The 22,564-nt window shown below is 42.1% G+C and overlaps 1 protein-coding gene across 1 annotated transcript in view; it reads left to right on the forward strand.

Annotated features, from left to right (window-relative positions):
- Positions 1 to 21,821, forward strand: part of ERICH6 (glutamate rich 6) — a gene marked incomplete at its 5' end in the record, with an annotated part of 100,546 nt that extends 78,725 nt beyond the window's left edge. The window contains 3 exons of the mRNA XM_081086022.1: positions 2,824 to 2,979; positions 5,845 to 6,073; positions 19,871 to 21,821. Of these exons, the coding sequence (XP_080942148.1) occupies positions 2,824 to 2,979; positions 5,845 to 6,073; positions 19,871 to 20,134 (649 nt within the window). The 3' untranslated portion in view covers positions 20,135 to 21,821. The remainder of the gene's footprint in view (positions 1 to 2,823; positions 2,980 to 5,844; positions 6,074 to 19,870) is intronic.
- Positions 21,822 to 22,564: the final 743 nt, after the last annotated feature.

Below are 22,564 nucleotides of genomic sequence, written 5' to 3' on the forward strand. Positions count from 1 at the left end.
GTCTCCGCATTTTGGCTGCTTCCCTGTGTTGATAGAGTGGCCCTGCGCACCAGGTGTCCTGTAGGGCCCAGTAGCTCAGCCTCCCCAGTTACCTGGGGTGGACACTCTTGGTGTACTCTTGGTGCCTTGGTTGATGTAGGATCACTGGGAGGAATTGACCTCCAGGCCAATTGGCTGTGGGAAGCAGCTGTGTCTAAAGTGGGAGAATGGTCCCCCTCTGACCACTGGGTACAGTGGCTCCTGGATCTAAGGAGGTGCTAATTCAGCCCCTGCCTGAGGCCTCACAGCCAGGCCACGAAGAGGCTCAGCTGTGAAGCAATGCAAGCCGCTGCGGGGCCTTGGGCCTTCTCTTGGAAGTTCCGGGTCTGGCTGGCTCGGCTGCAGTTAGGTAATTATCAGGTTGCAAAGGGCCGGGGCATTCACATGTAAAAGCCTCTGCCGCAGCCTGGGTGGGGCGGGGTCTCAGGGAGTCAAAGGGCGCAGAAAGAAGCAATGGCTGATTCTCCGCGCCCGGAGTCGCGCGTCTCAGTGTCCCGGTAATGGCTGCAAGCACCTCTGAGGGAAATCCGCCCTCAAGTTCGCCCGCTGCCGCCTGACAGAGCAGCCTCTCCCCGTATGTGTCCTGGGTCCCCAGAGACTTCCCAGAACCGGAGATCAGAGCAGCCGGGAGCTTGTGATTCAAAAAGACAGCCGCGTCCTCAGGTGCCACCCCCTTTCCGCGCGCGCGAGCCGCCGCCGTACCTCTGCACTCAGCCTCCGCAGCTCCTCTGGCTCTCAGCGTGCTTTTCTTGTCTTCTAGTTGTAGAAATTACACTCAGCCAGCCTTCCTGTTTTTCTGGACGATGTTTGCTCCGTCCTTTGGGATAATTTTCAATTGCTGTGGGAGGCGACTATTTCCCAGTGTTTATCTATGCCGCCATCTTAGTTTCTCTCCGGTTGGGTGTTTTTTGCTTCTTCGTATTTCAAATCTTTGACTTGATTCTTGCGATCCTCTAGTCTGCTGTTGGAACTCTGCATAATATCCTTTATTTCAGTCAGTGTATGCTTAATTTCTAGTTGTTCCTTTTTCATAACCTCAAGGGTCTCACTAGATTTCTTGAGGGTCTCACTAAATTTATCAGCGGTCTCACCAGACTTTTTGAGGGTCTTACTAAATTTATCGGCAGTTTCTAGAAAGTTCTTGAAAAACCTTAAAAGTGTGGTTTTTAAACTCTATATCCAGTAGTTTGCTTTCCTCCATTTCTGTCATTTGTGTCCTGTTTCTTTGTCTCTGCATTTTTTATGCTTCCCTGTGTTGGTAGAGTGGTTTTGTGTGCTAGGTGCCCTATAGGGCCCAGTGGCTCAGCCTCCCCAGTTACCTGAGGTGGACACTCTTGGTGCACCCCCTTGTGGTCTTTGTGAACAGTCTTGTTGTAGTTATGCCTTGATTGTTGTAGGAATCACTGGGAGGAATTGACCTCCAGGACAATTGGCAGTGAGAATCAGCTGTGTCTACAGTGGGAGAACTTCTGTGCTGGAGACACCCCTCTGGGGCAAGACTTGCTTCAGTGGGGCTTTGGTGCTCATTGAGTCTGCCCCCTGAGTGTGCCCTTATGGCTCTGAGGAGTTGTAATCTGGATGGTCCCACTCTGACCACTCAGTACACTGGCTCTTGGATCTAAAGAGGTGCTAATTTAGCCTGTGCCTGAGGCTACCCAGCAGGAGCTACGAAGAGATCTGCAGATTCTTCTTCTTTGTTTGGGGTTTGGAGGTGCCCAGATGAGGCCCAGCTGTGAATCAATGCAAGCTGCTGTGGGGCCTTGGGCCTTCTTTTGGAAGTTCTGGGTCTCTCTGACCCAGCTGCAGTTTGTTAGGTAATTTTCAGATTGTAAAGGGCCAGGCCTTTCATATGCAAAAGCCTCTGCCACAGCTTGGGTGATGTGGGGTCTCAGGGAATCAACAGGACCGAGCAAGCAGCTATGGCTGCTCCTCAGTCCTACCCTAAGAGGCCCTGCATCTCAGTGTCCCGGTAATCGCTGCGAACACCTCTGAGAGAAAGCTGCCCTCGAGTTCTGACCGATGCCAGACAGTCCAGTTGCTCCCTGTATGAGTCTGGGTCCCCAGAGACTCGCCCAGAACTGAAGTTCAGAGCAGTCAGGAGCTTGAGACTCCCTCCCAATTGAAAAAGACAACCATATCCTCAGTTGACAGCCCTTTCCACATGCGTCTCCGTACCTCTGCACTTTACTTCTGCACTTCCTCTGAGACTCAGTGTGCTTTTCTCTTTCCTTCTAGTTGTAGAATTTCCACTCAGCGAGCCTTCCTGTGGTTCTGAATAATGTCCGTTTTGTCTTTTAGTTGTATTTTAGAAGTGGTTGTGCGAGGCAGCAATTTCCGGTGTTTACCTATGCCGCCATCTTGGTTTCTCCTTCTGAACTCTTCTTAATGCTGGAACAAGAACCCTGACAAGGAGGGTCAGGGGGAGGGATGTGGGAGGTTGGCTGCCAGCCCCAAGGAGGGAGCTGGCCCTCTGCCCCCCTGGGAAAGGGGGGCCGCGTCTGCCACCACCCACCCCTGCATTGAGCGTCTGCCCCCTGGTGGCCAGTACGTATCATAGTGACCAGTCATTCTGGTCGTTCTGGTTGTTCAGGTTGTTCTGTCATAAAGGTCGCTTAGGCTTTTATATATATAGATTTGATTCACATAAAACGCATAACATTTTTAAATGAAAACAGTGTCTCCTGTTTTGGGGAATGCTTTCCATTTTAAAGGTCTTTCTCATAAATTGAATTTATTCACAGTATAGCCAGGGACCATTAAAACAATTACCTTATCTGATCTCAGCTACCCATCTGGAAACCTAGCCATCATCCGAGTGCCCAACAAGATCCATGGTTTCACTTGTATAGTCCAAGAAGACATACCCACTAACCCTGCGATCCTGGCAGTACTGGACTCTTCTGGCCGAAGTTCCTGCTATCATCCCAATGGAAATGTCTGGTAGGCTTCTAGTTTCCTCCTGCTGCCATTGTGCTTTCTGGGTTTGTGAAATTTTATTTTTCCTTTTATTTTTTCCAACTTTATTGAGATATAATTGACATACAACATTGTGTAAGTTGAAGGTGTACAACCTTATTTGTTTGCTATAGTTAAAAATTTCAAAATGATTACCACCATATCATTAGTTAACACATGCATCATTCCACCTAATTACCTTTTTTGTGTGTGTTGAGAACACTGAAGACATACTTTGTTACCAACTTTTAAATATATAACATAGCATTATTCAATATAATTACTATGCTATACATTAGACCCCAGAACTTACTCATCTAATAACTAGAAGTTTTATTTTTTTCTTTTAAATGATAAAAATGGCTTTAAGAAAATTTATTTAAGTTAATGGTCTTTAGATAGTAATGTTCAACTCATAGAACTATTTGATTTATGCCTTTCCATATACTTCTCTGGAAAAATCTTAGGCAACTTTGTAAAACAAAGCTCATCATATTCTTTTTGTTTGCTCCTTTCTTTTTTCTTCTTTTAATATCTTTTTCTTTTTTAATGTTATTTTCATTTTGTTTTTTAATTTTTTTCATCATATCCTTTCTATAAATGAAAAGAAAATATTAAGTATACAATTTCAATGTTATAAAAAAATCTATATAAATTGCATTAGGGATATGGAATATGAACTCAGACAGTATCTCTAGAGCAGTGGTTCTCAACCTTGTCTGCACATTAGAATCACCTGGGAATCTTTTTAAAATCCTGATTTCTGGGCCTCATCCTCCGGAAATTCTGTTTCTTTGTTATGGAGTAAGGCCACAAAATTAGTAACAAAGAAACAGAATTTCCAGAGGATAAGGCCCAGAAATCAGAATTTTAAAAAGATTCCCAGGTGATTCTAATGTGCAGCCAAGGTTGAGAACCACTGCTCTAGAGCTTATGCCCTAATAATATTATACTGCTTCACTTATGGAAATAATTTACAATGGACAGGTGCTACAATGCACTGTTATTGTCTGAGATATAGAGGGTGTCCCCCAAAATGTATACACACTTTAACAGCTGATAGCTCAATTTTGAAAATTAAATGTATTTTAATAAACACCACCTTTATAATTATTCAAAGTATGTTTATACATTTTTTGGGACATCCTATGTTTCTAACTAAGTAAGCTTTCTATAGCCACAACTAACAACAATAGCATGCAAACAAAATCTCTAGAGCAATTAAGATCCTGATCCCATTTTGATTTACTAACTCATGTACTCTATACTCTGACTTTATCTTACTTCATTTAACCTGAGCAAGTGAAATTCAGATTCTAACATCAAATACAATTTAAACTTTTTGAGGTTTTCAGAAAGAGATATTCCATCCCTTTAAATTATTTAAAGGTATAACAGTCTCATCTTGAGACATTCTGCCAATAATTGACAAAGCTTGGACACTGTCAGAACTTGAGAGAGTTAGGACACAGAAAGCTATTTGTGTTTTCAGTCCAAGACAGTAATCAATGCGTTATCCTCATGTATATTGGGGAATTTCTACTTATCCTTCAGGGTTCAGCAGCAACTCTATATTATGTTTGGTGGGGCACGATATTAATTATCACCAGGTATTCATTAGTTTCTAGGACTTTTCCCTTGCCAGTGAAGCCCTCTGACCCACCAGTTCAACTCCTGGGCCCTCTGACATGATTCCTTGATACACTCTTAACCCCTTCTCACTGCCTCTTGTGAAACAAGCCCATCTCCCCTATTGGACTGAAGATGCTTGAAGGCACACCCTGAATCTTTGTCATTACATAGTATGTATCTGTACATGGTCTAGATTCAAGAATGTTTATTAAATAAATAATTTATATGGATAATTTTGTATCCTACTTTCCAGACACAATAAGATAATAATCTCAATTTCTCATTTGTTCTTTTGCTATTACATTACTGCCACTAATCAATACTGGGGAAATAAGATGTTAGAGACTTTACTTGGGGGGCCTTCATGGCCAATTCATCTGGTTTTTAAAGAAATAATTCATTATCAAATTAAGCCAACTTTCTAAGCACCCAGAACTCTATATATTCTGTCTCCTCAAGGAAGAGATGGAGATCCAATTTGGAAGAAGGTGAGAGAGCATGAGAAGGAGTTAACTGAGTAGAATGGACATCATTAGTGCCACTAGCTTTCAGACTGTGCATAGCTAAATTTGTATGTGTGTAGTAAAATGTGCATTAGTGATTGCGCTAAGAGACTGGGGAGCCTGGCTGGTCTAAGTTCACCTTCTGCTCTGTCACAGAGCTCTTCTCTTCCACAGTGCCTCAGAGATATCCCCTGAGCTCTCCTGCCCACCCCAACCCTGGAGAGAGGCCTCCTCAGACTCCTGGCTTCCAGGTGCCAGATGCTGTTAGAAAACAGCTCTCTTGTACTGAGGTCAATTTGGCCGTCCTCAAAATTTACACCTCCAGTCTTCATTTTGCCATGAGGAAAATCTAAGCACTGGTCTTCTCCTGGTTTTCAGGTATAGCCTGCTCCCCTGTATTTCTTCTTGTCCAGATTAAACCTTCTACTTCATCTTTCTTCCAGCACATCATTTTCCAGATTTCTTTACCATCTTGGTTCCATCGTTTGACCCATTTTGGTATATTAGTATGTCTTGAATTAAACCCAGTACTTCATATTAGTATAGCATTCAGTCACAGTCTTATCACTCCTAGGATCACCTGGGATTTTTCCATCATTTATATGCTATTGGCTAGCATAAACTACTACTTCCCTTGGTTTGAAAATGTCAGGTCAAATTTCAGAGTTGAATTATAATGTTTCTGTTTGTGATTATTAATTTCCTTCCTGCCCAGGGTTTACATCAATGTCTTTGGAGGTCAATATTCAGATCAAGCTGGCAATAGAGTAAGAGCCTGGAATTGGTCAAGTTCTGTCACTTCCTCGCCCGTTGTTTCATTTAAACCCGTCTTTCTGGCTTTGAACCATTATGTTGGAGTTCGCATCTTAGAACAAGACAAGATTTCAATCACTTTCCTAGCAATGGGCCAGCAGGCAAGAATCAATGTCGGAACCAAAGTACAGGTAGGTACATTTTTAAAAACAGTTAAATCGTAAGAGTAAAATAACTTTTGTTAGTGTTATTATTGATAAACTAGAGAGCCAGTGGATGAATTCGTGCATGGGTGGGGTCTGGCCAGCCTGCCCCGATCAAGGTCGATTGGGCCGGGCCGGCCAGGGGGAGGGATTGCAGGTGGTTGGGGGGCCAGCCCCGCCCACTGTTTGAACTCCCAGTTGAACTCTTGGTCAAGGGAATAATTTGCATATTAGCCTTTTAGTATATAGGATTATACTTGTGTGTAATCTACTGTCCACTAAGAATTTTGGAATTCAATGAAAAAACAAGAGGTGAAAGTTTCAAATGGAGTTGGGGGAGTCTTATTAATTGTTTCTTCATCCTCCGAAATTGCTTCTAGTTCAGACTTGGATCCAAGCAACCTTTACTGAGTATTTCCTCTGTGAGTGCATGCATAGTGCTGCTTTGGGAGTTTGGTTTTAGGATTGCATTTGCTTCTCTCTTTGCTCTAGTACAGTGGCTCTCAATCTTCTGGCCCTTTAAATACAGTTCCTCTTGTTGTGAACCAACCATAAAATTATTTTCGTTGCTACTTCATAACTGTAATGTTGCTACTGTTATGAATCGTAATGTAAATATCTGATATGCAGGATGGTCTTAGGCGACCCCTGTGAAAGGGTCATTCCACTGCCAAAGGGGTCGCGACCCACAGGTTGAGAACCGCTGCTCTAGTAAAAAGCCCTGAGCTAAGTCAGGAGACCTGGATTCTAACAATTTCAAGACCAAGCATCAGCCCCTTCTCCTTGGAGACACTTCCATACTGCCTAGCCCTTGGCTGAGTGAGGGTCAGTCATGTCCTTCTCTGGGCTGTACTCACCTCTGTCTCTATGCTTGCTGAACTGTGCTCCTTTAATTGCCCTCCTGGCTGCACTTCCTATGGGATGGGGAGCTCCTGAATTGCAGAGTCTCTAGTATTTTACTGATTCCTCTATCCCGCCCAGGGCATGGCCCAGAAGCACTCTCAGTAACTGGCAATACAGTGCAATAGTTAAGAACATGGACTTCAGGTTACATTTGATGTAGTTTCAAAACTCAACTCTGCCATTTAGCTAAGTAGGTGAACTTGAACTTCAGTTCCCTCATATTGGCACACACAGTCCCAGGGGAAAGCCCCAAGACTGGAAATCTACTAGTACCTTCATAAGTGATGGACAGGGAAAGGCTGAAGAAAGAGGCAGGCCACTCCAGTCTGGCAATTAACAGAGTTTATTAAAGGAAACTTACATCTTGGGCAGATGAAGTGGGTATCCTCCAGACTGCTTGACAGGCACCAAAGAACTAACAGAACAAGGCAGGAGGGATGGGGCACTGGCCCCAGACCCATCCCAGGTAAAGGGAAATACCTTACCTGCGTGCCCAGGTCAGGACAAGGGTCATTCCAGAACCCGCACACCATGGGGCTTAAGGCAGAGATACTGTTTATGTCAGAAGGAAAGTGTCTATTACAGTCACTCCCTGAGTGTTTAGAGCAGTGATGGAGAACCTTTTGAGCTCGGCGTGTCAGCATTTTGAAAAACCCTAACTTAACTCTGGTGCCGTGTCACATATAGAAATGTTTTGATATTTGCAACCATAGTAAAACAAAGACTTATATTTTTGATATTTATTTTATATATTTAAATGCCATTTAACAAAGAAAAATCAACCAAAAAAATGAGTTTGCGTGTCATAGGTTCGCCATCACTGTCTGGCCCACATCTAGCTCATGGGTCTGGCAGCAGTCACATCATGGGGCAGTCTGTCCTCCACACCTCATCCATAAAATGGGGATAATAATTCCTACCATATCAATTGTTGTGAAGATTCAGTGAGAATGTAAGATACTAAGCATTGTGCTTGGCGTCAGTCAGTGACAGCTCAAGATAGATGTAGAGTTTAACAGTTAAACTTCAATAAAGCTGAAATATATACACAGGTGTAGAAATAGATACAGATCTGTGTGTCTATATACTTATGTAGCATATATACTGTGTGGCTTTGAAAAAGTTCCTTTAACTCTGACCTTTGTTTCATCAATTATTAAAGGAAAACACTGCTCCAACTTCTAAGGTGTCTTCAACCTCTAAAGTTTATACTTTTTTTAAAAAATATATTCTATTGATTTTTTACAGAGAGGAAGGGAGAGGGATAGAGAATTAGAAACATTGATGAGAGAGAAACATAGACCAGCTGCCTCCTGCACACCTCCTACTTGGGATGTGCCCGCAACCAAGGTACATGCTCTTGACCAGAATCGAACCTGGGACCTTTCAGTCCGCAGGCCGACGCTCTATCCACTGAGCCAAACTGGTTTGGCTAAAGTTTATACTTTTAATTAAGTGGAAGTATGACCTCAATATTCAGCACAGGCAGAAACATGTCATAAAAGCAAACAGAAGGGAGACTTCAGATTCATCCAACATAAAGGGAGCGTCTACAATTGCTGTGAATTATTCTAGCTGCATTCAACCAGTCTAGCTACTGCAAGCAGCTGTTCAGGCTCCAGACATAGAAATTTACAATATAGCCTTGTACATTCGGTACATTATATTTACCAAAATAAAATGTGCAAAATGTGCTCACTCTCTCTCCTCTCCCTCTTTAGAAAGGAATTTTAATCAGAAAAGCAGTCACTTTGATGCAAAAGAAAGAATTCACTGTTAAAGTTTTTACTTTTCTCTTTGTCCTCATGATCACCTTTTCTTTGGATTTTTTTAAAAATACAAATGGAATATGTGAATACATTCTCATATTTGAAGATTCAAATAATATAGAAAAATCAAAGTTTAAAAATTAGATTTTCCTTTTATCCTTTCTTCTATTCTAATCCCTTTCCCAAAGGTAACCATCACCCAAAATTTGGTGTGTATTTCTCTTTTCTATGCATTTACAAATTACTTACATACATCATACATACACACACACACACACACACACACATACACATATATATGTATATATAAAATTTATTGTCTAAAGTTTTACATATGTCTCCTTTTTCCCTGATTGGCCCCCCTCTGCCTCCGCCCCTGCACCACCCAGCCATTCCCATCCCAGGCAAGTCCCCACCGCCCTAGTATCTGTGTCCATTGGTTATGCTAATATGCATGCATACAAGTCCTTTGGTTGGTCTCTAACACCCCCACCTACCCTGCCATTTGTCTCTGGGTATATTTTTGTTCATCATGTTATGTTGATCATTATATCCCACATTTAAGTGAGATCATGTGATATTTATCTTTCTGTGACCTGCTTATTTCTTTCTTTTTTTTTTAATTTATTGCTTAAAGTATTACAAAGGGTATTACATATGTGTCCATTTTATCCCCCGCCCTAGACAGTCCCCTAGTCTCCCCCATCCCCCAATGTCTTATGTCCACTGGTTATGCTTATATGCATGCATACAAGTCCTTTAGTTGATCTCTTATTTCACTTAGCATAATGCTCTCCAGGTCTATCCATGCTGTTGCAAATGGTAAAAGTTCCTTCTTTTTTATAGTGGCATAGTATTCCATTGTGTAGATGTACCACAGTTTTTTAATACACTCATCTGCTGATGGGCACTTAGGTTGTTTCCAAATCTTAGCTATTGTAAATTATGCTGCTATGAACATAGGGGTGCATATGTCCTTTCTGATTGGTGTTTCTGGTTTCTTGAGATATAGACCTAGAAGTAGGATTACTGGGTCAAATGGGAGTTCCATTGTTAACTTTTGGAGGAAACACCATACTGTCTTCCACAGTGGCTGCACCACTCTGCATTCCCACCAGCAGTGCATGAGGGTTCCTTTTTCTCCACATCCTCACCAGAACTTGTCATTTGTTGATTTGTTGATGATAATGACTATCATCTGACAGGTGTGAGATGGTATCTCATTATTGTTTTGATTTGCATCTCTTAGATGATTAGTGACTTTCAGTAAGTTTTCATATGTCTCTCAGCCTTCTGTATGTCCTCTTTCAAAAAGTGTCTATTTAGGTCCTTTGCCCATTTTTTGATCAGAGAATTTATCTTCCTTTTGTTAAGTTGTATGAGTTCTCTGTAAATTTTGGAGATTAAACCCTTATCTGAAATATCATTGGCAAATATGTTCTCCCATACAGTGGGCTTTCTTGCTGTTTTGTTGTTGGTTTCTTTTGTTGTGCAGAAGCTTTTTATTTTGATGTAGTCCCATTTGTTTATTTTCTCCTTCGTCTACATTGCCCTAGGAGATGTGTCGGTAAAGATATTGCTATGACATATGTCTGCTATTTTGCTGCCTATGAAGTCTTGTGGGATTTTTATAGTTTCCAGTCTTACATTTAAGTCCTTTAGCCATTTTGAGTTTGTTTTTGTATGTGGTGTAAGTTGATGTTCTAGTTTCTTTTTTTTTTTTTTGCATGTATCTGATTTAATTTCCCGGCACCATTTATTGAAAAGACTGTCTTGACACCATTGTATGCTCTTGCCTCCTTTGTCAAATATTAATTAAGCATAATGGCTTGAGTCGATTTCTGGGTTCTCTGTTCTGTTCAATTGGTCTTATATATCTGTTCTTGTGCCAGTATCAGGCAGTTTTGAGAACCATGGCTTAGTAATATAGCTTGATATCTGGCACTGTGATCCCTCCAACTTTGTTCTTCTTTCTCCAGTTTGCTATGGCTATTTGGGGTCTTTTTCTATTCTAGATGAATTTTTGGAAAGTTTTTTCTTGCTCTTTGAAATGTGTCATTGCTATCTTAATGGGGATTGCATTGAATCTGTAGATTGCTTTGAGTAGTATGGACATTTTAATGATGTTGATTCTACCAATCTATGAACATGGTATGTTCTTCCATTTGTTTATGTCTTCCTCTATCTCTGTTTTCAATGTCCTGTAGTTTTCCGAGTACAGGTCTTTTACCTCCTTAGTTAAGTTTATTCCTACGTATCTTAATTTTTCTGGTGCAATGGTAAATGGGCTTGTTTTTTTAATTTCACTTTCTGTGAGTTTATTTTTGGTGTATAAAAAGGCCATAGGTTTCTCGGTGTTAATTTTGTATCCTGCTACATTGCCAAATTCATTTATTAGGTCTAGTAGTTTTTTTATGGAGTCTTTGGGGTTTTCTATATATAGTATCATGTCATCTGCAAATAAGGAACAGTTTTACTTCTTCTTTTGCAATTTGGATGCCTTTTATTTTATCTTCTTGTCTGATTGCTATGGCTAGCACTTCCAGTACTATGTCAAACAGGAATGGTGAAAGAGGGCATCCCTGTCTTGTTCCCATTCTTAGGGGAAATGAGTTTATTTTTTTCCCATTGAGTATGATGTTGGCTGTAGATTTGTCATATAAGGCTTTTATTATGTTGAGATATGATCCCTCTATTCCTACTTTGCTGAGAGTTTTTATCATAAAGGGTATTGGATTTTGTCAAATGCTTTTTCAGCGTCAGTTGGTATAATTATGTGATTTTTGTCTCTCAATTAGTTTATGTGATGTATCATATTTATTGATTTGTAGCTATTGTACCATCCTTGCATCCCTGAAATAAATCCCACTTGGTCATGATGTATGATCTTTCTAATTTAATGCTGAATCCGATTTGCTAGAATTTTGTTGAGGATTTTAGCATCTATGTTCATCAAAGATATCGGCCTGCAGTTCTCTATTTTTGTGGTGTCTTTATCTGGTTTTGTAATTAGGGTAATGTTGGCTTCATAGAAAGAACTTGGAAGTGTGCCTTCCTCTTTAATTTTTTGGAATAGTCTGAGGAGGATAGGTTTTAGTTCTTTGAATGTTTGGTAGAACTCTCCTGTAAAGCTGTCCGGGCCAGGGCTTTTGTTTGTTGGAAGATTTTTGATCACTGATTCAATTTCTTCTGTAGTTATCGGCCTACTCAGGTATTTTTATTCTTCCTGATTGAGTTTTGGGAGCTTGTATTTTTCTAAGAATTTGTCCATTTCATCTACGTTGTCCATTTTGTTGGAATAGAGTTGTTCATAGTATTTTTTCATAATCCTTTGTATTTCTGTGGGATCGGTTGTTACTTCACCTCTTTCATTTCTGATTTTGTTTATTTGGGTCCTCTCTCTTTGCTTCTTGGTGAGCCTGGCTAGAGGTTCATCAATCTTGTTTATCCTTTCAAAGAACCAGCTCTTGGTTTTGTTGATCTTTTGTATTGTTTTTTTTGGTCTCAATGTCATTTATTTCTGGTCTGATCTTTATTGTTTTCTTCCTTCTGCTTACACTGGGCTTTTCTTGTTGCTCTCTTTCTAACTCTATGAGTTGTAGGATTAGATCATTTATTACCATTTTTCCTTGTTTTTTGAGGTAGGCCTGTAGAGCTATGAACTTCCCTCTCAAGACTGCTTTCACTGTGTCCCATTGATTTCGGATTGTTGTGTTTTCATTGTCATTTGTTGCCACAATGCTTTTTATTTCTTCTTTGATCTCTTTGGTAACCCAATCATTGTTTAATAGCATGCTATTTAGCCTCCAGGTGTTTGATTTTTTCCATTATTTTTATTGTAGTTGATTTCTAATTTTATGCCATTGTGATCTGAGAAGATATGATTTCTGTCTTCTTGAATTTGAAGAGACTTTGCATGTGTCCCAACATGTGGTCTATCTTTGAAAAATGTCCGATGTGCACTTGAGAAGAATGTATATTCTGTGGCTTTGGGGTGTAATGTTCTGAAGATGTCAATTAAGTCTATCTGATCTAGTGAGTCTTTTAGGATTTCTTTTTCTTTGCTGATTTTTTGTTTAGAGGATTTGTTCAATGGTGTTAGTGGGGTATTAAAGTCCCCTACTATGACTGTATTGCTGTCAATCACTCCCTTGATATCTCCAGAAGTTTTTTTATGTATTTGGGTGCTCCTGTATTGGGTGCATATATGTTTACCAGAGTTATATCTTCTTGGTGAATTGCTCCCTTTAATATTATGAAGTGGCCTTCCTTATCTCTTATGATAGCCTTCACTTTGGGGTTTAATTTGTCAGGTATAAGTATTGCTACCCCAGCTTTTTTTTTTCATTTACATTCACCAGAAAACCTTTTTTTATCCTTTCACCATCAGTCTGTGTGAGTCTTTTGTTCTGATGTGGGTCTTCTGTAGACAGCAGATATTGGGGTCATGTTTTCTTACCCATTCAGCTACCCTATGTATTTTGATTGGGGCATTTAATCCACTTACATTTAAAGTTATTATTGATAAGTACTTGCTTGTCGCCATTTTTATTTTTTTATGCCTGTGTTCCTTCTTCCCTTCCTATTTCTTCTTTTTACAGCAGACCCTTTATGATTTCTTGCATTGCTGGTTTGGTAGTAATAAACTCCCTTAGTCCTTTTTTGTCTGTGAAGCTCCTGATTTCACCCCCAACTTTAATTGATAGCCTTGCTGGGTACAGTATTCTTGGATTCAGACCCTTGCTTTGCATCACTTTGTATATTTCATTCCATTCCCTTCTGGCCTGATGTGTTTCTGTTGAGAAATCAGTTGGTAGTCTGATGGGAGATCCCTTGTAAGTAACTATGTGTCTCCCTGGCAGCCTTTAAGATTCTTGCTTTGTCGCTGGTGCTTGCCAATTTAATTATAATGTGTCTTAGTGTTGGCTTTTTTGGGTTCGTCTTGTTTGGGACTCTGTGAGCTTCTTGGACTTGTGTGAGTTTTTTCTTCCAATATCAGGTAAGTTTTCTGTCATTACAGTGGGGCCTTCACTTACAAGTGTCCCGACTAACGAGTTTTTTGAGATACGAGCCATCTCTTGGCCAATTTTTTGCTTTGAGTTGCGAGCTAAAATTTGGGTTATGAGCCAGCTTCAGATACCCCACCACTAGTTGGCACAGCAAACATCACAGTGAATGCTACAACATCAGCCCAGCATCACGTGTCTCACTTGTTCACTTTTGATTTGACATATGAGTAATTTGAGTTACGAGCTCCATCACGGAATGAATTAAACTTGTAAGTCAAGGCCCCACTGTATTTCTTCTAATCATTGTAGTTTTTCTAATCATTGCTCCATGTCCTCTTCTTCTGGCACCCCTATTATGCAGATGTTTCTAATGTTACATTAGTTGTTACTAATGTTGTGGCCCCACCCCATAACAAAGAAACAGAATTTCCAGAGGATGAGCCCCAGAGATCAGGATTTTAAAAAGATTTCCAGATGATTCTAATGTTCAGCCAAGGTTGAGAACCACTGCTCTAGGCAATCTCTGACCTTTCTGTCCATGGATTGCCTCACCAGCTGCGTTTAATTCACTAATTCCAGGTGGGTGTTATTCAATTCAACTGTTCCTTCTATCTGCTGTGTGAGAAGGTGCAGGACCCATCTGCATATTCAGCCATCACCTTGTCTCCCCCTGGACAAACATTTTAGGCACCTGTGGCCAGGGAGGCTGGAGGCTCAGTGTTCGTGGGTTCACAGCTGAGGCAGCTAGTCCCTGGGCGTTGTGGTTGTAGAGTGCCGGGAGGTATCCGAGGTCTCCCCAATTGAAGGCAAGGCTGGGCTTCTGATCACAGCCACTCTCTCCTTTAAGATAGCGCAGTCTCTGTGATAAAGCTGGCTGCTCTGGAAAAGATTTCAGCAGTAGTAGAGGCTGCCCGGCCAGGGGAGCCTGGTCCACCAGTCCCCAACAGTCCTGTGGAATATAACTGCCCCTCACTCACAAATATTGACACTCCCTGCAGATCCACACACTCTCCTTTTGCTCTCTCACTCATACACTATCTTGCAGCCTGCCATCCCATCAGCTGCTATCTTGGATCTATACATACATACATACATCTTTTAAAATAAAAATTGGATTAAACTATACAATTATAGTGTTAGGGCTTCAATTCATTTTTGTTTTCCAATTAACAAATACTAAAGGTTTTTCCATGCCTGCATTTCCCGGCATACTTGTCCATTTTATTTTTAAATTGTATTTATAATATTTCCTATGTACTCTAGTTAACTTATGCAAAATCTAATGACCTCTCAGCAATTCACTGTTGCTAACTTTGTCTTCCATTGCTTCCAGGTCACTATTCTCCCTTGATTTTGTTTCCTTCTCATTTTTCTTTGTTGACTGTCTTTGCTTCCTTTTCCCCCAAATATTGAGGGTTTCCAGGGTTTGCCTTGAGTGTCTTTTGATTTCTTTGAGTCTGCTGTCCTTAAATATCTCCAACATGCTGATAGCCCTTTTGTTTTATCTCCAAGGGGATCTCCCATGAACTTGACATTAGCATATCTCTGATTCCAAACCTGCACCTCTATTTGGGTGCCTAAGAGAACATTAAATACTTTACTTTGCAAAATTAGACTTGAAAGCTCACTCTACCCTCCGTCTTCTCCATTTCCAAAAAAAGGCAACGCATTTACTCAGGTCAAAGACTTTGAACTAGTTACCCTCCTTTCTGTTTTATAGCCCCACATCTATTATCTGCAAGTCCTATAAACCCTATGTCCAGACTCTAAGACTTCTCACATCCTCCAATCTATCTCTCTTGTCTGCCTCTCATATCTAATCTATCTCTTGCTTTGATTATTATAGTAGCCTCCTAATGAATCTCCCTGCTTCTGGTCTTCCTAAAGTCTATTCCAATACAATAGTTGGAGTGATACTTTGAAAACATAAGTCTGGTCAAAACTATCCAGTGGCTTCTAATCTTGCTCAGAGTAAGCCAAGGTCCTATAAAATACTGTACCTGACCTGACTTTTTGTTTTAATACTAGAGGCCCGATGCACGAATTCATGCACAGGTGGGGTCCCTCAGCAATCGAGTCCTATCAGAGGGCCAGCCAGCATGGGGGGGAGGACCATGTGAAGTTGGCCAGCCAGGGAGAGGGGCTGCAGGAGGTTGGCTGGCCGCCCCCCCCCCAATCAGGGCCAACTGGGGGGCTGACCAGGGGGAGGGGCTGTGGCAAGTTGGCTATGGGAGCACACTGACTACCAGGGGGCAGCTCCTGCACTGAGTGTCTGCCCCCTGGTGGTCAGTGAGCGTCATAGCGACTGGTCAGCTGGTCGTTCCAGTCATTTAGTCGTAATGATCGCTTAGGCCTTTATATAGATAGATGCCCCTTCTCACTCACCTGCTCCTTTTTGCTGTTCCTAGACAATCCCAGGCATGTGCCTGCCACAGAGCTTTTGCACTTGCTATTCCTTCAGCCTAAAATGTTGCTCCCACATTTAGCACATAGCTGCTGTCTCACTTCCTTCAGGTTTCTGACCCACCCTATCTAACCAACAGCTCCCCATCCCCACCTCCACCCTGGCACTCTGAATGCCTCTTTGGCCCTATGCCACAAGTTCTAATATGTAGTGCTCTAAAGTGGCCTGAAGAGTCCCAGGTTCAATCCTAGTCAAGGGCACATGCCCAGGTTGCGAACTCCATCCCCAGTAGGGGGCATGCAGGAAGCAGCCAATCAATGATTCTCTCTCATCATTAATGATTCCACCAATGATGTTACCAGGGATTGAGCCCGAAACCTAGGCATGTGCCCTGACCTGGAATTGAACCAGCAACCTTTTTATGCATGGAACAATGCCCAACCAGTTGAGCCACACTGGCCAGGGCATATTTTTCCTACTATTTCTACCAAATTTTTCTTTGTATATCTTGAAACTTTATGGTTATGAAATTAAAGATGTTGACACTGTTCCTGGTGAGTTGTGCCCCTCACCCTTGTGCCAGCTTCCACATCACTTATTTGCTCTTCAGCTATGCCCATTATGTGACTCAGTGTATCAGTGAGGGGTGTTGGAGGGGGCTTTTTTGACAAATATTTTAAGATCAGAGTATTATTCACAATTTCTCTTTAAGTGGTCTTTGGCTTAAACACTATTCCATCTAATGTTAGATTGCTACACCTGCTTTCTTTAGTTAGCATCTGCTTGGTGCATTGTTTTCATCCTTAGACTTTCATCCTTTTAACCTAGTTTTGAGGTGGATGTGTCTCTTGTAAATAGCATTGACATGGATTTTGTTGCTTTCCTCAACCTAACAAAATCAATCTTTTAATACATTCTATTTTAATGGTTACTCTAAAACTGTTAACTATATTTTTTTATATAAATAGAATTAACTTCCAGGTTCTCTAGTTATTTATTTTCCTTGATAACAATACTCTCAAGTCCTTCAGAAAATATTAGCTATATATATATATTCTAATCCTATATAATAAAAGGGTGATATGCAAATTGACCCTAACAGCAGAATGACTGGGAATGACTGGTCACTATGACACACACTGACCACCAGGGGACAGACACTCAATGCAGGAGATGCCCCCTGGTGGTCAGTGCACTCCCACAGGGGGAGCTCTGCTTAGCTACAAGCCAGGCTGATGACTGCCAGTACAGCAGTGGTGGTGGGAGCCTCTCCTGCCTCCTCAGCAGAGCTAAGGATATTCGACTGCAGCTTAGGCCTGCTCCCCACTGTCAATTGGACATCCCCCGAGGGCTCCTGGGCTGCCAGAGGAATGTCTAACTGCCAGCTTAGGCCCAATCCCATGGGGAGTGGCCTAAGCCAGCAGGTGGACATTCCCTGAGGGGTCCCAGACTGCAAGAGGGTAGAGACTGGGCTGAGGGGACCTCCCCCCCTTCCTGAGTGCACAAATTTTTGTGCACCAGGCCTCTAGTTTATATATAATCTCCCTCTGGCTCCTAATTCTATGTTCTTGAATACAAGCATCTCTGACAGGTAAACCTGGAGCCTCTCTGTCGTGGCCTTGAATTTCCTCAGGTGTTTGGTGATTCTTGGTGTGTGTTCATTTTTGTGTTTTGCTGGGGTCCAACCCCAGCAGGTCCAGGGTTCCCCAAAGGTGTGGACAGAGTCGGCGAAGAAGGAATGACACGGAGACAGTGTTCAGTTGATCAGCAGCCTTGCCAGGATCTCTAGCCACAATCTCCAGCCAAGTTCTGTGTCCATGTTCTCTTGCTAGGTTCTCTGGGTTCTCCAGCAAGGTTCTGTAGCCATGTTCCCTCGCTAGGTTCTCCAGCCAAGTTCTGTCCAGGTTCTCCAGCCAGGTTCAGTCACCAGGTTCTAGTCAGGTTCTCTTGCCATGTTCTAGCCAGGTTCTGTAGCCATGTTCTCCAGCCAGGTTTGGTCGCCAGGTTCTGTAGCCAGGTTCTTCAGCCAGGTTCTGTAGCCAGGTTCTGTCCAGGATCTTTTGCCATGTTCTCTCACTAGGTTCTGTCTCTAGGTTCTGTGTCTAGGTTCTGTGTCCTGTTGTCTTGTTACATCTGTATTTATACCAGTTGATTCCAATCCTATCAATCTCTATTCCAAAGGTTAGGGCGTTTCTTATCTCCATTCCAGGGAGTAAAGATTATGTAGCTTAAGCATTATTGTTCATAGTTAAAGTGATTAACTACCCGCCTGGCACTTATTTAAGGGGTTTTATTCCCTCCCTAACTTCAAGGGAAAATCTCTACCTGGGGAAACAACCTTTCTCAGAGACCTTGGTTAAAACACATAGTGCCAAGAAGGTGAGCAAACATATTAAGAACAGTATGCCATATATGCCAGGTCCTTTGAAACAGCAAGGATGGACCAGCTCCTGGCAGTGTTTGAGAATCCCTGCTTTTCTGCATGTTCTGCTCATTGAAGTTTGCTTCTGATAACTGTGGATAAGTGGTTTGTGCTGCTGAGGGGTCAAAGACTAGGCTCTCAGCCCCAAGTGGGGCTCAACACAGAGGAGAGGGCGAGGGCTACCTCTCGACTGACATCCTCACATTTACCTCAGGACCCCTCCTGCTTCTCATTTCTGTTGACTTGGAGCTCAGAAAGGGTGTGTTTTGGGTTAGTGATTTCAGTTGGTCATTTACCACTCTGGATATGGTCCCATCTGCTTTTTTATGTTTAGGAATTCCTCATGGTTATTTCTGCTGATGAAAAGTTTTTCTTATTTTCTAGAACCATTATTGATTTGTTCTCTATGAGACTTGGAATTGAAGGGAAGTTAAAAACGCTGATCAATTCTTGTTACTCACCCACCTCATACTCCTTCCTCCCTCTCTTCCTCTCCTCCTTCCTTTTATTTCATGGGGGGAGGGATGAAAATGCAGAATAATACTGTGAGTTCTGGGGCCTTTGCAGGTAAGTGGTCACTCATTTGGCAGAGGGTAGTGATTGAGCTTCTGTTTAGCCTGCCCACTGAACCCCCACCCCCGGGGAGCTGCAGCCTGGAAGCTCCTCCTGCAAGGCTGTGGAGCAGACCCATTCGCCTTCCCTGCAGCTGCACAGAGACACCAGCCTGAATCACCAAAGGCTGTGGGGAGTGGGGAGAGCAGAGGCCAAGGAAGGGCCAGAGAGAGGTTAATGTGGAATGGCCTCCTGGAAGAAGGGCACCTTTAGGAGAAGGAAAGGAGTTGTAGTCATCCCAGTCCTTCTTGAAAACCCCACTGGGGTGCTCCCTCCTCTGAGGAGGGCTGCCCTCAGTGTCCTCCAAGCCTCCAGGCCAGCGCTCACAATGCTCTCCCCAACTTGGTGTTTCCCAGGGAAGGAACTGGGTTGCAGCATCTTTGTGCTCCCCTCGGTATATGCTGGTCAAATTATTTGAATAAATTGCAAGCATTTGAAAGTATCCAAATTCTGTTTGCTCTGGACTTCTTGAGTCTCTCAAGACTCCACAGCATTCCATTTCTCGTCCAGGTCAGAATAACACCCTGCCCCTGTTTATAGATAATTAGACTCTAGGGAATCCAACCCCAAATTAGTGTCGCCACCAGCCTCCCCACCTCCTTGGTTCCACAGGCACCTTCCCACTCCAGGTCCTCAGCTTCCCTTCTCTTTCCCTTTGCTGAACAGCTGATGAAACCTGAGGAGATTCCAGTTCTCCAATACGTGAACGGGGATGACCTTCTTCTACTGGCCATTTTAATAAGGATTCGACGCCTGTTTCATAAACTTGAAGGATGTGTGAATTTTCCCTCTGGTCAGGTTTGGGGAAAATTAAAGCAACCTTCCTACCTTTCTTCACTTTCTGTAAAACTGATGGCCCTTTGTCACAATTCCAGTATAAAGAAAGACACCAAAACAACAATAGCAGCTCTAATAAATGAAAAAATTTAACTAAGTATAATGGTGCTTTCACTTGTTTCATTGATTTTTTTTTTAAGGAGGGGGTGCAGGAGATTTCAAGAAGAGTATATAAAATGATTAGGGAAGACCAAGAAATAGGCTTTATTATAAATTTAAAATACATCCTGGGTCATCACTGGTTTACATTCTTGGTCAGGGAAAACTATCTCACTTTCAGGACAGCAAAGAATGAGCAAATCAGCAAAAGTGTTCATGTCAACTAGAGTTCTATCAGGAAAACAGAAAACAGGGAGGGGTCAGAATTTCCAAAACCATCCTAAAGGCTAGGGAAGTGAAGGTCAACAAAACCCCACTGGCTTCCAGGAAAACTGGGAGTGAGAGGATCTCAGGAAGCTAACAGCAAGGAAGTGAGGGTGGCAGGAGCTCTCCTGGAAGAGCTCCCCTCACATTTGAGAGTGGGACTAACAAGAAACGGCCACCTACCTGATCCCCCGCCCTCCTGCCAGGGATGAATGGGGGCCTGCTTCTCTCCCACCTGGCAAACATCAGGCAGGTGCCTCTTGCTGGGGAATCATAACTGGGACTGCTGGCAAGGGATTTTAGGACATCGTGTATTTCCCCTTCCAAGGGGAAGGTGGGGGTGCTGCTGAGTCTGCAAGGACAGCCCAGCACAGTTTCTTCTGCTCAATGATAAAGTTGCTTTAGAGAACAATGAAGAGTTGAGAGGAACACCTGCACACTGCCTTTCTGAACTTCCTGGACTTCTCAGTTCCCTGTTCTTTTCTTTTAAATTTTATAATAGTTTTATTGGAGTGGAATGACCTAAAGCTATCATTCAACTTTATTTTTTAAATTATAGTTGACATACAATATAATATTAGCTTCAGGTGTACAACATAGTGATTCAACATTAACTTACCTTACAAAGTGATCAACACAATAAGCCTAGTAACCATTTGTCACCATAGATAGTGATTATGATTATTACTAACTTTATTCCCTATGCTTTACAGCAGGGGTCCTCAAACTTTTTAAACAGGGGGCCAGTTCACTGTCCCTCAGACCGTTGGAGGGCCGGACTATAGTTTTAAAAAAAAAACTATGAACAAATTTCTATGCACACTACACACATCTTATTTTGAAGTAAAAAAACAAAATGGGAACAAATACAATATTTAAAATGAAGAACGAGTAAAGTTAAATCAACAAACTTACCAGTATTTCAATGGGAACTATGGGCCTGCTTTTGGCTAATGAGATGGTCAATGTCCGGTTCCATATTTGTCACTGCTAGTTGTAACAAGCGATGCAAGTGTGCATCAGTTAGTCTAGATCTGGTTGGAGATTTCAGATGTTTCATTCTGGAAAAAAGCTCTCCTAACTTAAAAAAAAAAAAAAAAAAAAGGCCCTACTAACTGCAAAATAAATTTAAAAAAATAGACCTCCTAACTTCAAAAAAAATAAATCCTAACTTGTTCTTACCTCGGTCCTCAAGCAGCAGCAGGCTCTGCACAGGCAAGCTCGTGACTTGTCTGATCACACCCGAGACTGAGAGGAGGAGTCGAGAGACAGAGAGAAGGAGGGGAGTCGGAGAGTGTGGCGCACATTCCACACATGCGCACTGCGGGCCCAGGATGAGTTGGCTGCTAAGCAACAGGCAGCTGCGGCAAAAACACCCGACGGGCTGGATAAATGCTTTTGGCAGGCCGCATGTGGCCCACGGGCCATAGTTTGAGGACCCCTGCTTTACAGTATATCCCCATGATTTACATTATAACTGGAAGTTTGTACTTCTTAAGCCCCTGCTCCTTTTCTGCCCAACACCCTGTTCTCTGGGAGAGGGAGAAATGTAGTTTGAGGGGCCATTCCTTATAGTGAATTCCAAATTTGGTGTGAAATGCACAAGAGGGATTAAGCCTATCAACCATTCACCACTTAGTGTGAAGTACTAAACCCTATTGTTTTCCTACAAAGAGCCACCTGAGGAAGTGCAAGTTGGGAATGGAAGGTAAAGGAGTAAGTGAAAGAATGAAATATTCCTGGGAAGGCTAAGTAGGAACCAGTAGGAAGGAGCTGAGTCACTGAGAGATGGGGCCTAATTCTTGGTATTAAGCCATTTGCCACCTTTTATGTTGTTGTTGCCTTTCGTTAGTTTGCTTTATAAGAACTCTGTTAACATTGAAGATTTAACTTTATTATTTTTCATTTCTACACTTGCTAATCTCCCCTGCTATCTTTGTGAAAAAGAGGTTACTAGACTCATGCCTGGATCAACACTAAATCTCTCTTTTCTATTTTTGACTTTTGCCTCTTCTTTTTCATTGATGAGGGAAATTTTAGTTTCAAGTAAGATAGAAATATTAAATTAATTGAGTGAATATGTAAAGCATATCTCTGAAAAATAGCACATAAAGTACAAGTAACAGTCACAACAAAGCCTCAACTAAATCTGTTCTCGTA

This window comes from Myotis nattereri (genome assembly GCF_964212035.1).
Source record: "Myotis nattereri genome assembly, chromosome: 3".
NCBI lineage: Eukaryota > Metazoa > Chordata > Mammalia > Chiroptera > Vespertilionidae > Myotis > Myotis nattereri.